Raw genomic sequence first — 11,765 nt, forward strand, 5'->3', positions numbered from 1 at the left:
CCCCTGGTGTCTGGGCTCATGCACCAAGAGTCACTGCCCCCATCCCGCCCGACCAGCCCCAACCCCCGGGGGCGGCTCCTTGGGCAGCATGAGCCTTCCAGGGCTGGTTCAATGGTGATTCCACCCCAGCCCATGTACCTGGCTCCGTGCTGCCCGGGCGGGTGGGAGCTGGCACCGCTCCAGGCTGGGTCGGGTCGGTTCCCCCTCTGGGAATAGAACCAGCGTCTGTCGGGGCAGGTGGAGGGGCTGAAACAGCGACTCAGCGATCACACACCCCTGCCCAACTCAGCATCGATCGTCATTGCTATTCCTGGGGAGTGGCAGGGGAGGTTGTGTGTGTGGCTGGGGCCAGAGCCGGCTCGGCAGCCCCTTGGCCCAGACTCCTCTGTACGTCCCCAGAGCAGGGACAGCCATCTGGGGGCAGGATCCCCCCTCAGCCCCAAATATCCAGCAGCTGCGGCTTCCCCCAGCTGGGGAACCCCCCAGTGACTCTGTCACCGTTCCCGGCTGAGTGTCCCCTCTGCTGGATTCCAGGACTCGCTGAGACCCCCTGGGGCCTGGCTGGGTGTGGGGCTGGGAGCCGAGGTGCCGGGCTGGGCCCCTCACCTGCTACAATGATCTGCACAGGGTCGCTGGGCTCCAGGTAGGCAACTTCTCCTGTTCTGTTGCTATAGCGACAGGTGTAGCTGCCCCCATGTTCCCGTCTGGCGCTGGTGATGGGAAATTCAGCCTCAGAGCCAGCAGGGTCTGTGTAATTCGGATAGTTCTCATCTTCATCCTTGTAGAGGAGGATCCTCATGTCCAGGAGCTGATGCCAACACCGGATGGTGACGTTTCCCCCCATGGGGATCACCCCACCGGGGCTGACGGAGATGGAGGGTTTGGGGTCGGACCCCTCTGGATTCACAAACAAACAGGCAGTAAGTGGGGGTGACACAAACCATGTCCATCTGATTCAATCCTCTGCCCATCTGTCGCTCCAGCGTTTCACCCCCCGCCTGTCCCTGGAGTGCAGGCCCGGCCCCGCGGCTCACAGCCGGGGTGAGACACAGGAGGTGAGAAGGAGATTTCCAGTCTTGGATTCCTTCTGTTCTCCAGGGTCAATTCAGCCCTGCCCCCATTGTAGTCGGGGTGACTCCGGATTGACCCTGGGGGAGCTGAGATCAGAACCCAGCCCTGCCCCCACTGCACTCAGGGGGCAAATTGGGATCTACCCAGTGGGGTTCCTGGTCCAAATTCAGGTCCTTTGAGCAAGCGGCGCCCAGGACAAGCCCTCCCCCCAAAAAAACATGTGTTTACAAAATCCCCCGGTTGTTCTAACAGTTTCCTGCCCACCTCTGGGGCTCAAACTCTGGCTCTGCTGCGGCCCAAACCGCTCTCAGCCGCTGGGGATTTAGCTCCGCTCTGCCTGGTGCCGGCGGCCCCTCTGGGGACGGGATATTCCCAAAGCTGCTCAGGGGAAGTTCCGAACGCCAGGTCGGGCTGAGCCGGACCCACGAGCAAAGCACTGACACGCGCGTGTGCAGCAAGCCGAGGGTGAGACACAACGGTGCCTTGCTCCAGTCCCTCTGCGTGTCCACGTCTTACAGCCCTGCTCTGCCTGACCCGTTCCCCGGGCTCCTGCCAGCTCCCCGGGCACAGTTCGGGGGCGCTGAGCACTAGCGGGTGCCCTGAGTCTGTATTTCTGGGGGGCAGAGCTTTGAGTCAGGTGAATTCACTCTGTGTGGTGCCCATCCCTGTAATGAGTGGGGCAAGGTCTCAGACCCCACCTCTGGGTGTGGGAGGGAGCAGAGCTCTGACAGGATCATCCCTTTGGGGGATCTGTGTAAGGGGACTGTTATCCCCTTACTAACATTCAGTGGGGGTATTTTGGTTGCTAGCTCCCAGTACCAAAAGGGGGAGAGTCGATGAGAAATCAGGACCCTGAGACTGACAGTCCCCAGGGGCAATGGGGAGAGGCCAACGCTCCAGGTCAGCCTGATTGACAGGCCGGGCAGGCTAATCAGGGAGTCAGGAGGCCAGGGGGGTCCCGTCCCGTGTGAGCTGGAATTGCCTGGGGCAGACAGAGTGGGACCGAGCTAAGGAGAGAGCAGGGGCCCGAGCTGAGCTGCTGGGAGCAGAGCTGCAGCCCCAAAGGCAGAGCACAGCCCAGAGAGAGCCGACCTGCCCTGGGAGGAGAGCTGCAGCAACCAGAGCCAGAGGGTCAGACAAGCAGCCCAGCGAGCTGGAGGCAGAGCAGCAGCAGCAGCCGTGCTGAGGCCGAGTGGAGCTGGAGCTGGGGCTGGGGCTGGAGCTGGAGCAGTCCGGAGCCGGGTGCGGTGAGCAGCTGGGGAGAGCGAGGGGGACCCTGGGCAGTGGGCCCAGCACAGGGAGACACCCCCAGCCAAGAGGCTCTGCAGGCCAGACTTGGAGGGGGATCATAACCCTGACAGGGCAGGGGCGACGCTGGGAAGAAGGGTCCTGACACCCAGAGCCTGAGAGCGTGTGGCCACCGCCAGAGCAAGTGTCCGACCCGCAGCGTCTCTGCAGCACAGCCAGGGCCTGAGAAGGAGGCCTGGGACCTACAAGGAACAGACTGTGAACTGCCCTGATGTCCAGAGACACTGCTTGTGATGTTCCCTGCAATAGAACGGAGTGATGTGTTTCCTTCAGCCTTTCCCATTTTTCCTTATTCCTTTTTAAACTGATTGTTAATTAAATAAACTGTATTGCTTTAAATCGTATGTCATGATCAGTGGGTCAGGGAAGCATCCAGTGCAGAGAGAGTACCCCAGAGTGGGGACACCCTAGCCCTGTCCCAGGCGACCACAGCAAGGCTGTGGGTCAAGCCCCCCAGGAATCCTGGGCCCAGCCTTGTTGGGGTTACGAGGACTCTGCCAGACAGGAGAGTGGAAGGGGAGTCCTCAAGGGAGGGAGGCCTCTGGGTAAAGGAAGTGGGAGCGAGGACTCAGATCCTTCCACTAGCCCCATTTCACCGGGGTAGTGCAGAAGCCAGGAAAGTTCCCCACAATAGCAGGACCATTCCCCCACTTACATCTGCACCCCTCATCCCCCACCCACATCCCTCATCTTTAATGCAGAAATTCGACCAGCTGTCCCATTCCCCACAGATACTCGCCTCCTGACACCCTGCTCTGCCCGGCCAGCCAGCAGCCTGCAAAGGAGATGGGTCATTAGAGACCAGATCCCAGAGCAACTGGATCCTACGCCATGGTCTCAGATCCCCCCCCCCATGGGCACACGCCCTGGTCTCAGATCCCCCCCCACCCCATGGACACACGCCCTGGTTGTCTCTGATACTCACCAAGGAGGAGGATGGTGAGAGCAGATGCCATGACGGGGCAGTGGGGGCCCCTTAGTGCTGCCACCAACGCTACACCGCGCCTGAGCGGAGTAAGGAAATGCACTGGGGGGCTGCAGCCCCAGGAAGCCCGTGATGCGGTCGTCTCCATCAGGTGGTTTCTCTGCAATCTCCAGGCCAAATCCACCATGGTCAGAGCAAAGCCAGCTCACTGCAACGCTCAGCAAACCACATCCCCTCCTGCAGCTGCCTGGTCCCCCCCACCCATCACCTCCCAGCCCCACATGGGAGCTACCCAGTCTGGGGACCAGCTGGGAACGGGGCAATCTCAGGAGCCGTCAAGAGGTGCCCAGTCTGCCCTGACCTTTTCCAACAGGCCCGTCTAGCCTCCCTGGAGCAGCAGCTCAGAGCAGAGGAGGTCACAAAACACACACACACACACACAGTGCCCCACACGGAGCGACCCTCTCCCATGGACCAGGGCAGAAATTCCTTCTTGACCTGGCTGGACCCAGTGCCCTCCCTGGAGCATGAGGGTGGAGGGGCCTGGCCAACCTCTTTCCCAGGTAGTGTCACTGCAGATGCTGTTCTTAGCCCAGTGGTGTGGGACAGAGACAGGACCAGGGAGGGGGTTGGAGGGGTTGTGGTTTCCAGCCCCTGTGATGGGGGAGGGAGGGATACATTTACATCCTTAGTCGTTAAAGGAACAGCTGATAAAGCCACGAAAGGGGAAGCCTGCCCAGAGCTGTCACTCGCTTGCTGTCTCTGCTACTGCCAGTGAAACTCTGTGTAAACTTGAAGCCCCGGCACCAGGGCCGGATTTAGGGGCAGGCGACCACCTGGGGTGCTGGGCTTGGGGGTGGGTGAGGCTCGGGGGGCTGGTTTTGTTGTTACCGACAAAAGGGAAAATCGAATGTTTAAAGTAAAATGTTTCCGAAGAAAAATGCCAGTGGGAATTTTTTCTCTCTCTCATTGACCCTGCTGAAGCGTCTATCGAAGAAAGGTTCGGCCCAATGAAGCACCATGAAAAGACCTGGGGGGTTCGTACGACTTTAGTAAGCTGCCGGTGGACAGGAAAACACGGCTGAGCTATTGTATGGACCTTCACCAGGCGCTGACGCATGGGGACTGTTTGGACGTCAATGACAAAGACCTCTCTGTCGAATTGGACAACATCTGTCACATTTTGCCACACGGGACGCGCTCTCCACTCCAAGGTCTCCAACACACGCATGTGGCAGAGCTGCAGGACACTTCTCCTAATGTGTGGACAGCTTTGAGGATCCTGCTCACGCTGCTGGTCACAGTCGTGTGTGGTGAGCGGAGCTTTTCGAAGCTCAGGCTCATTAAAACATATCTGTGATCGCCAATGGCCAATGAGAGACGGACGTCGCTGGCTATTTTATCATTTGAAAATGCCAATGGCCGGTCTTTGGCTCCCTCTCAGATGCTGCACTTCAGTTCGCACGGGCAAAGGTGAGAAAAGCGACTTTTCGAACTAAAGGACCAGGGGTAACATTCTCAGGCTGTCACCTGCTGTAACACGATTTAATACTGGTTGGGGCACAGGTCAAGTCCTTGACATTAGTACATTTCAGTTATGCTTAAAATGAAAATGTTTCTATAAGCTTAGAAGAAATGAATTTTTTTTATATTTTTCTTATCTTTGGCATGAATAAATACAGATGTACAGATCCTAGTGTGCAAATTTACCGTCTTCTACCACACGGCTAAATCATGAATGCAAATCATGCATGAAAGTCATGAAATGGGCTACAAATGCAATACAAAATAAAGTATTCAAAAGTTTAACAAATGGAGGGCATCCCCTGGGTTGCCATTACTTCCTGGCTAGCACCTACCTACTAATGTATCCCAGCTCTGGGAGGGGAGTGGGGTTCAGTAGTTAGAGCAGGGGAGGTGCTGGGAGCCAGGACTCTTGGGCTCTATCCTGGCTCTTGGAGGGGAGCGGGCCTTCCCTCCCTGTGCCCATTCCCAAGCGATCCCATCTCACCCAGATGTTACACACGAAGACAGGGGGGCTCTGGGGTGCCCAGGGAGGAGGGCTGGTTTGTGGTTCTGTGTTTATTACAAATCTGGAGAGTAACAGGATGCAAAATATAGTAGAACCTCAGAGTTACAAACACCTTGGGAATGGAAGTTATTCATAACTGAAATGTTCCTAACTCTAAATAAAATGTTCTGCTTCTTTCAAAAGTTTACAACTGACCATTGATTTCACACAGCTTTGAAACTTGACTAAGCAGAAGAAAAATGCTGCTTTTAACCACCTTCATTTAAATGAAACAAGCACAGAAACAGTTTCCTTCCCTTGTCAAAGCTGTTTTTAAACCTTCCCTTTGTTTTCTTAGTACTTTGTTTAACCCAGAACGGTTCTGTATTGGCTTTCTTGGGGGAGGGGTGTTTCTTCTGGTGCCTGATTGCGCACTTCCAGTCCCAAATGAGGGGTGTGGTTGACCAGTTAGTTCATAACTCTGGTGTTCGTAACTCTGAGGCCATGTCTACACCACCACTTTCATTGGGATATCTTACGTTGCTCAGGGGTGTGAAAGAAACACCCGCCCGAGCGACATACATTACACCGACAGAAGCGCTGGTGTGCACAGCGCTACGTGGGCAGGAGAAGCTCTCCCGCCGACAGAACAACCGCCGCTCTTGGGGGTGGTTTTATGAGGCCGCAGGGAGCTCTCTCCTGTCGGCACAGAGCGGCTACCCGGGAGTGTTACAGCAGCGCGGCCACGATCAGTTAAATGGGAGAAAATGGGGATTAATACGAGAACCCTGAAAGGTGGAGAAGGATCGGGGTGAAGGGGATACGACAAAGGGTCACACTGAAAGGGGAACTGTCAGGCTGGAGGGAGGTCACTGGTGGAGCTCTTCAGGGATCAGTCTTGGGACCTGTGTTCCCTCTAATTTTTCCCACATGTGTGCGGAATTAATTTTGTTACGTGTGACATGTCCCCTCCATATTGGTGCACACAACAATGTGGCGGGGGTGGGGCCAAGGATTTGGAGTGTGGGAGGGGGCTCAGGGCTGGGGCAGAGGTTGGGGTGCAGTGGGTAACGACTCCGGCTGGGGGCGTGGAGTCTGGGATGGGGCCGGGGATGAGGGGCTCAGGGCTGGGGCAGAGGGTTCAGTCTAGGGGGTGAGAGCTCTGGCTGGGGGTGTGGGCTCTGAGGTGGGGCTGGGGATGAGGGGTTTGGGGTGCAGGAGGGTGCTCAAGGGCTACAGTGGGGAGAGAGAGGACTCCCCACAGCTCTGTCTCCTGGCACCTGGGCTGGGGAGAGAGACGCCTGTCCCTGCTGCGGCAGCTATGGGGCTGGGGCCGCGGGATAGGTGCCCCTCCCCCGGCCACAGCAAGTCTGGGCCAAGGCTGGGTTCAGGCTGGGGGAGGGGACCCCAGCAATGGCAGGTCCCGGCCAGGCGGGTCTCCTGTGCGCCTGCGTGGTGCTAAATAGGCTGCTGTCCAGCCACGCGGCTGCGCAGCTTACAGGGAACTTAGCTTGGGACCAAGCTTATTTCACATTTTTATTACTGACCTCGGCACAAAAAGTGGGCGTGTGCTAATAAAATCTGCGGCTGACACAAAGTTGGGAGGTGTTGCCAATACGGAGGAGGACGGGAACATCATACACGAAGATCTGGACGACCTTGAAAACTGGAGTAATAGAAATGGGATGAAATTTAATAGTTCAAAGTGCAAGATCATCCATTTAGGGACTAACAACAAGAATTTTTGCTATAAGCTGGGGACGTATCAATTGGGAGCGACAGAGGAGGTGAAAGACCTGGGTGTATTGGTTGATCACAGGATGACTATGAGACACCAGTGTGATGCGGCCGTGAAAAAGGCTAATGCAGTCCTAGGATGTATCAGGCAAGGTAGTTCCCATAGAGACAGGAAAGCGTTCGTACCGTTATACAAGGCACTGGTGAGACCTCATCTGGAATAGTGTGTGCAATTCTGGTCTCCCATGTTTAATAAAGATCAATTCAAACTGGAAGAGGTGCAGAGAAGGGCTACTAGGATGATCTGAGGAATGGAAAACCCACCTTACGAGAGGAGACTCACAGAGATTGGCTTGATTAGCCGAACCCAAAGAAGGCTGAGGGGAGATACGACTGCTCTGCTCTCTATAAATACATCAGAGGGCTAAATACCAGGGAGGGAGAGGAGTTATTTCCATTAAGCGCCAATGTGGACACAAGAACAAATGGATATAAACTGGCCATCAGCAAGTTTAGGCTTGAAATTTGATGAAGGTTTCTAAGGCCTCATCTACATTACACACTTTTGTCAGCAAAAGGCACCTTTTGTCGACAAAACAGGGGAGGTGTACGCACTACAGTGCCACTTTTGCCGACAAAATTCCCCTGTTTAGCCGACAAAATAAAACCCTTTTGACGAGAGGCGTAGAGCTTTTTGCAGCAAAGTTTTAGTGACAGTGTCAGTGACCACACCGTGCTTGGTTGTGTCACTGTAAGTGGCCTCCAGGAGGTGGCCCATAATGCCCATCCTGACCGCTCTGGTCAGCAGTTCGAACTCCGCTGCCCGGCAGCCAGGTAAACAACCATCCATCCCTCCCACTTTAAAGGCCCGGGAATTTTTGAAATTCCACTTCCTGTTTGCTCAGCGGAGAGCTCACATCGCATCTTCCCAGCTGACCATGGCAGCTCCATGTGGCAAAAGCCCCCTGCTTGGAGCAATGCGGAGCTGTTAGGTCTGCTGAGTGCATGGGGAGAGGAGGCCATCCGGTCCCAGCTCCGCTCCAGCTGAAGGAACTTCGACACCTACAGGATGATTTCTCATGGGTTGTGTGATAAGGGCCATGCTTGGGACACGGTGCGCGCAGAGCAAAGATAAAGGAGCTGAGGCAGGAATATCGGAAGGCGAGGGAGGCAAACTGTCACTCCGGTGCTGTGCTGAAGACCTGCCGCTTCTATAAGGAGCTGGACACCATCCTTGGTGGTGACCCCACTCCACTGCCAAGAGACCCGTGGATACTTCGGCCGGGTGGGAGGCAGTGGACAGTGGACCTAACCCCAAGGACAAAGTCGTGGACTAGGAGGCGGAGTTGGAGGAGGATGTGGGGCCTACAGCAGGGTCATCTGGTGACATGGCCAGTCAGGAACTCTTCTCCACTCCAGAGGGGTCTAGCCAATCCCAGCAGCACAGCTCTGGTGAGCAAGATGCAGGAGAGGAGACCCCTAGTGTCACAGGCCCAAGGACTCCCTCCCTCGGGGGGTCCCATGGGGAGGCAAATCAGCATTGTATGTTGCTAACGCTGTTGCAAGCATTGCAAGGCATTTTGGGAAGGGTTAAAGGTGTGAGTGTGGAGTGGAAGATTCCTTTGCAGATTGTGAAAGGCTGAAGGGGGAGGAAGGGAGACGAGAACAGGTTAACTCCACGCTCCAGCTAGGCCCAAAAATAAGACGCTCAAGGCCGCAGCACACATCTGACTCTCGGCTGCCTGCCAAGAAAGACGGGGGCCTATTCCACCCCGACCAACTGTGAGAAAAGAGAAGTGAGATGAACCAGACTGCAGGGGAGTGCAAAAAAACAAACAAACAAGCAAAACGGTGAAGGCCAATGGGGGGGAAACAAAGTCTCTGGAGCCGGTGTGTTTTGGGAAAGCCGAGGAGGCCACAGTGAGCCGGTTTGGACTGGTACAAAGAGCACCAGGAGCAGAGGTCCCTGAACGAAACACCCCCAAAAGAACCCAGGACTTAAAAAAAAAACCAAGAGCCAAAGCAAATCAGAGATTGACAGCGGACCCTGGACAACCCGTCCACGGGACAAGAACTGCCATCCAACCCTCCCCCTCTTCTTCTTACGTTACAGCCAGACTTGGCCAGCCTTGGGTCATGCGTGTGTGAGTATGAAAGTGGGTTAGGCCTTTGGCACTAACGCTTTCTTACTTCCTTTGAGTGACGTGGGAGCAGTCCCAACACTCACTGCTGTTATTTTATTATTTTATAAATAAAGCTTTAAAATTTAGACACTTGGTGTGCTCTTCATCTCCTCCCCTAAAAATCCTGCGGCCTCAGCTTGATCACCTGACGCCACAGGCAGACTGGTAACATTAAATTAAAAATTAAATTAAATTAAATAAATCTGTCACGCTGGTAAGTGACCTTTTTGAGTTGATGCTGCTCTGTTATATGACATACAGGTGTCCTTTGCTCTGTATATGGTAGAAGTGGGTGAAGGGATAGAAATGTACAAGACTAGCTGTGTTTGCATGTGCTCCACATTCCCCTGTGCAGCTAAGCAGTGCGGTGGAACAGGGTGTTAATGCACACTGAGATTTCACTGGACTCCTCCAGAGAGATCTCTAGGAAACTTCCCTGGAGGTACTTGCCAATCCTCTGCCGAAGGTTCCTGGGCAGAGCAGCTTTGTTCCTTCCCCCATTGTAGGAAACTTTCCCGCACTGCTCATCAATCACTTGTGCAGGGACCAAAGCAGCACACAGCTGAGCAGCATAAGGACCGGGTCTGAAACCGCATGCATGCAAGCATCCTTGCTTCCCCTCAGGAGTGAGATATTGGCTTAAGTGACCCCTGCCTGTGGAAAATGGTGGCAGAATTTACAATCTTGTCCCTACTCACCTCCAGTGTTCCCCTTGAAACATCACCAACACTCTTTGCCCCAGTTTGAACACCCACCACCCACCCAGGCTGAACTCATGTTTTTTAGGGTGTTCCCCGAGATATGTGCTTTGCTCAGGGTCTGTGAGAAAGCGATTGGTATGTGACAAGAGGTGCATTTTACTGTAATGATTCAGTGCTGTGCGTAAACTAACAATCATGCTTCTGTGTATTGCTTCTTGTGCTTCTACAGATGTGGCCTACAGGGGAAACCCCTACACACCGGTGGACCGCCTCCACCAGATAAGAAAATCAACAAGGTGAACCAAGGAGGACATGTTCTGGGAAGTGCTTCAGTCCTCAGAGGCAGAAAAAAGAGAACACAGGGAGTGGAGAGAAATGGAAAGGCGGGACAGAAAGGAGAGTGAGGAGAGCATTCAAAAGGCCCATGGGCGGACGATAAAAGTCATGGAGGAGCAAACAGAAATGCTGAAGTCTCTCATCACGCTTCAGTCAGAACAGATGTGTGCTTGCCCCCCTCTGCAGCCGATGCTGAACTGTTTTCCATGCCCAAATTCCTTCCACAACTTCCTTCAAACTTTCCGGAACATCTCGGTATCCCGTTCACTCCATCCCTTTGGACAGCTTCTAAAATGATAGCTGGATTTACACACAGCTATGACAGCCTCCACTGCCCTGCACTACTACCTCTCTTCCCACCAAGGCTTTTGTGTGTGTTAATTGGTGTTTAATAAAAACAAACTCTCTGAAAGAGAACCAATCTTTATTTGTGTCCTACACCTAGTGATTACTGCTGGTACATGCAGTTTAATCATTTGCTTACACTGGGGGGAGGGATAGCTCAGTGGGTTGAGCATTGGCCTGCTAAACCCAGGGTTGTGAGTTCAATAATTGAGGGGGCCATTTAGGGATCTGGGGCAAAAATCTGTCTGGGGTTTGGTCCTGCTTTGAGCATAGGGTTGGACTAGATGACCTCCTGAGGTCCCTTCTAACCCTATGATTCTACTGGTGCTCATTATCAAAATGTTGCCTCAAAGCCTCCCTGACTTGAATTGCCCCCCGTTGTGCCCCCCAATAGCCCTGGTATCAGGCTGCTCGAAATCAGCAGCCAGGTGATCTACCTCAGCACTCCACCCTGGGCAAACTTTTCACCATTAGCCTCACAAAGATTATGCAGCAGGCAGCTATGACCATGGGAATGTTTTCCTCACTTAGGTCTAACCTGCCATAAAGGCATCGCTAGCGCACTTTTAATCTGCCAAAGGCACATTCCACGATCATTCTGCACCTGCTCAGCCTATTCTTGAAGTGCTCCTTGCTGCTGTCCAGGTTTCCCATGTAAGGCTTCATGAGCAGATGGGAGTAGCGGGTATGCTGGGTCACCCAGGATCACTATGGGCATTTCAACAGCCCCCTCTGGAATCTTCCAGCCTGGAAAGAAAGTCCCTGCTTGCAGTTTTCTGTACAGGCCGGTGTTCCTGAAGATGTGTGTGTCATGCAGCTTCCTGGACCATCCTGCATTGATGTCAGTGATCAACAAGTGCCTGCAATACTATGAAGAAGTGCCCCTTTCTATTGATGTGCTCTGTCGCAAGATGGTTTGGGGCTAAAATTGGAACCTGCGTTCCATCTATCACCCCGCTGCAGTTAGAGAATCCCATTGTCACAAAGCCCATCCATTATTTCACGCAAATTGCCAAGAGTCACAGTCCTTTTGTAAGCGAGATGCATTTAATGGCTCTGCGCACTTGTGTTAACGAGGCACCCGCGGTCGACTTCCCCATGTGGAAGAAAACAATGTCCTCACTCTGAGTTTGAAGCAACAAGCCAGA

General features: G+C 54.1%; 1 protein-coding gene across 1 annotated transcript in view; it reads right to left on the reverse strand.

Annotated features, from left to right (window-relative positions):
• The window catches only part of LOC135893069 (immunoglobulin superfamily member 1-like), a 127,762-nt gene extending 124,427 nt beyond the window's left edge, over positions 1-3,335 (reverse strand). Inside the window, exons 1-3 of the mRNA XM_065420858.1 lie at positions 3,305-3,335; positions 3,119-3,154; positions 607-897 (exon numbers count right to left, since the gene is read on the reverse strand). Coding sequence (XP_065276930.1) covers positions 607-897; positions 3,119-3,154; positions 3,305-3,335 — 358 coding nt within the window. The remainder of the gene's footprint in view (positions 1-606; positions 898-3,118; positions 3,155-3,304) is intronic.
• Between the last annotated feature and the right edge of the window lie 8,430 nt (positions 3,336-11,765).

Source organism: Emys orbicularis, chromosome 21, assembly GCF_028017835.1.
Source record: "Emys orbicularis isolate rEmyOrb1 chromosome 21, rEmyOrb1.hap1, whole genome shotgun sequence".
Lineage (NCBI taxonomy): Eukaryota > Metazoa > Chordata > Testudines > Emydidae > Emys > Emys orbicularis.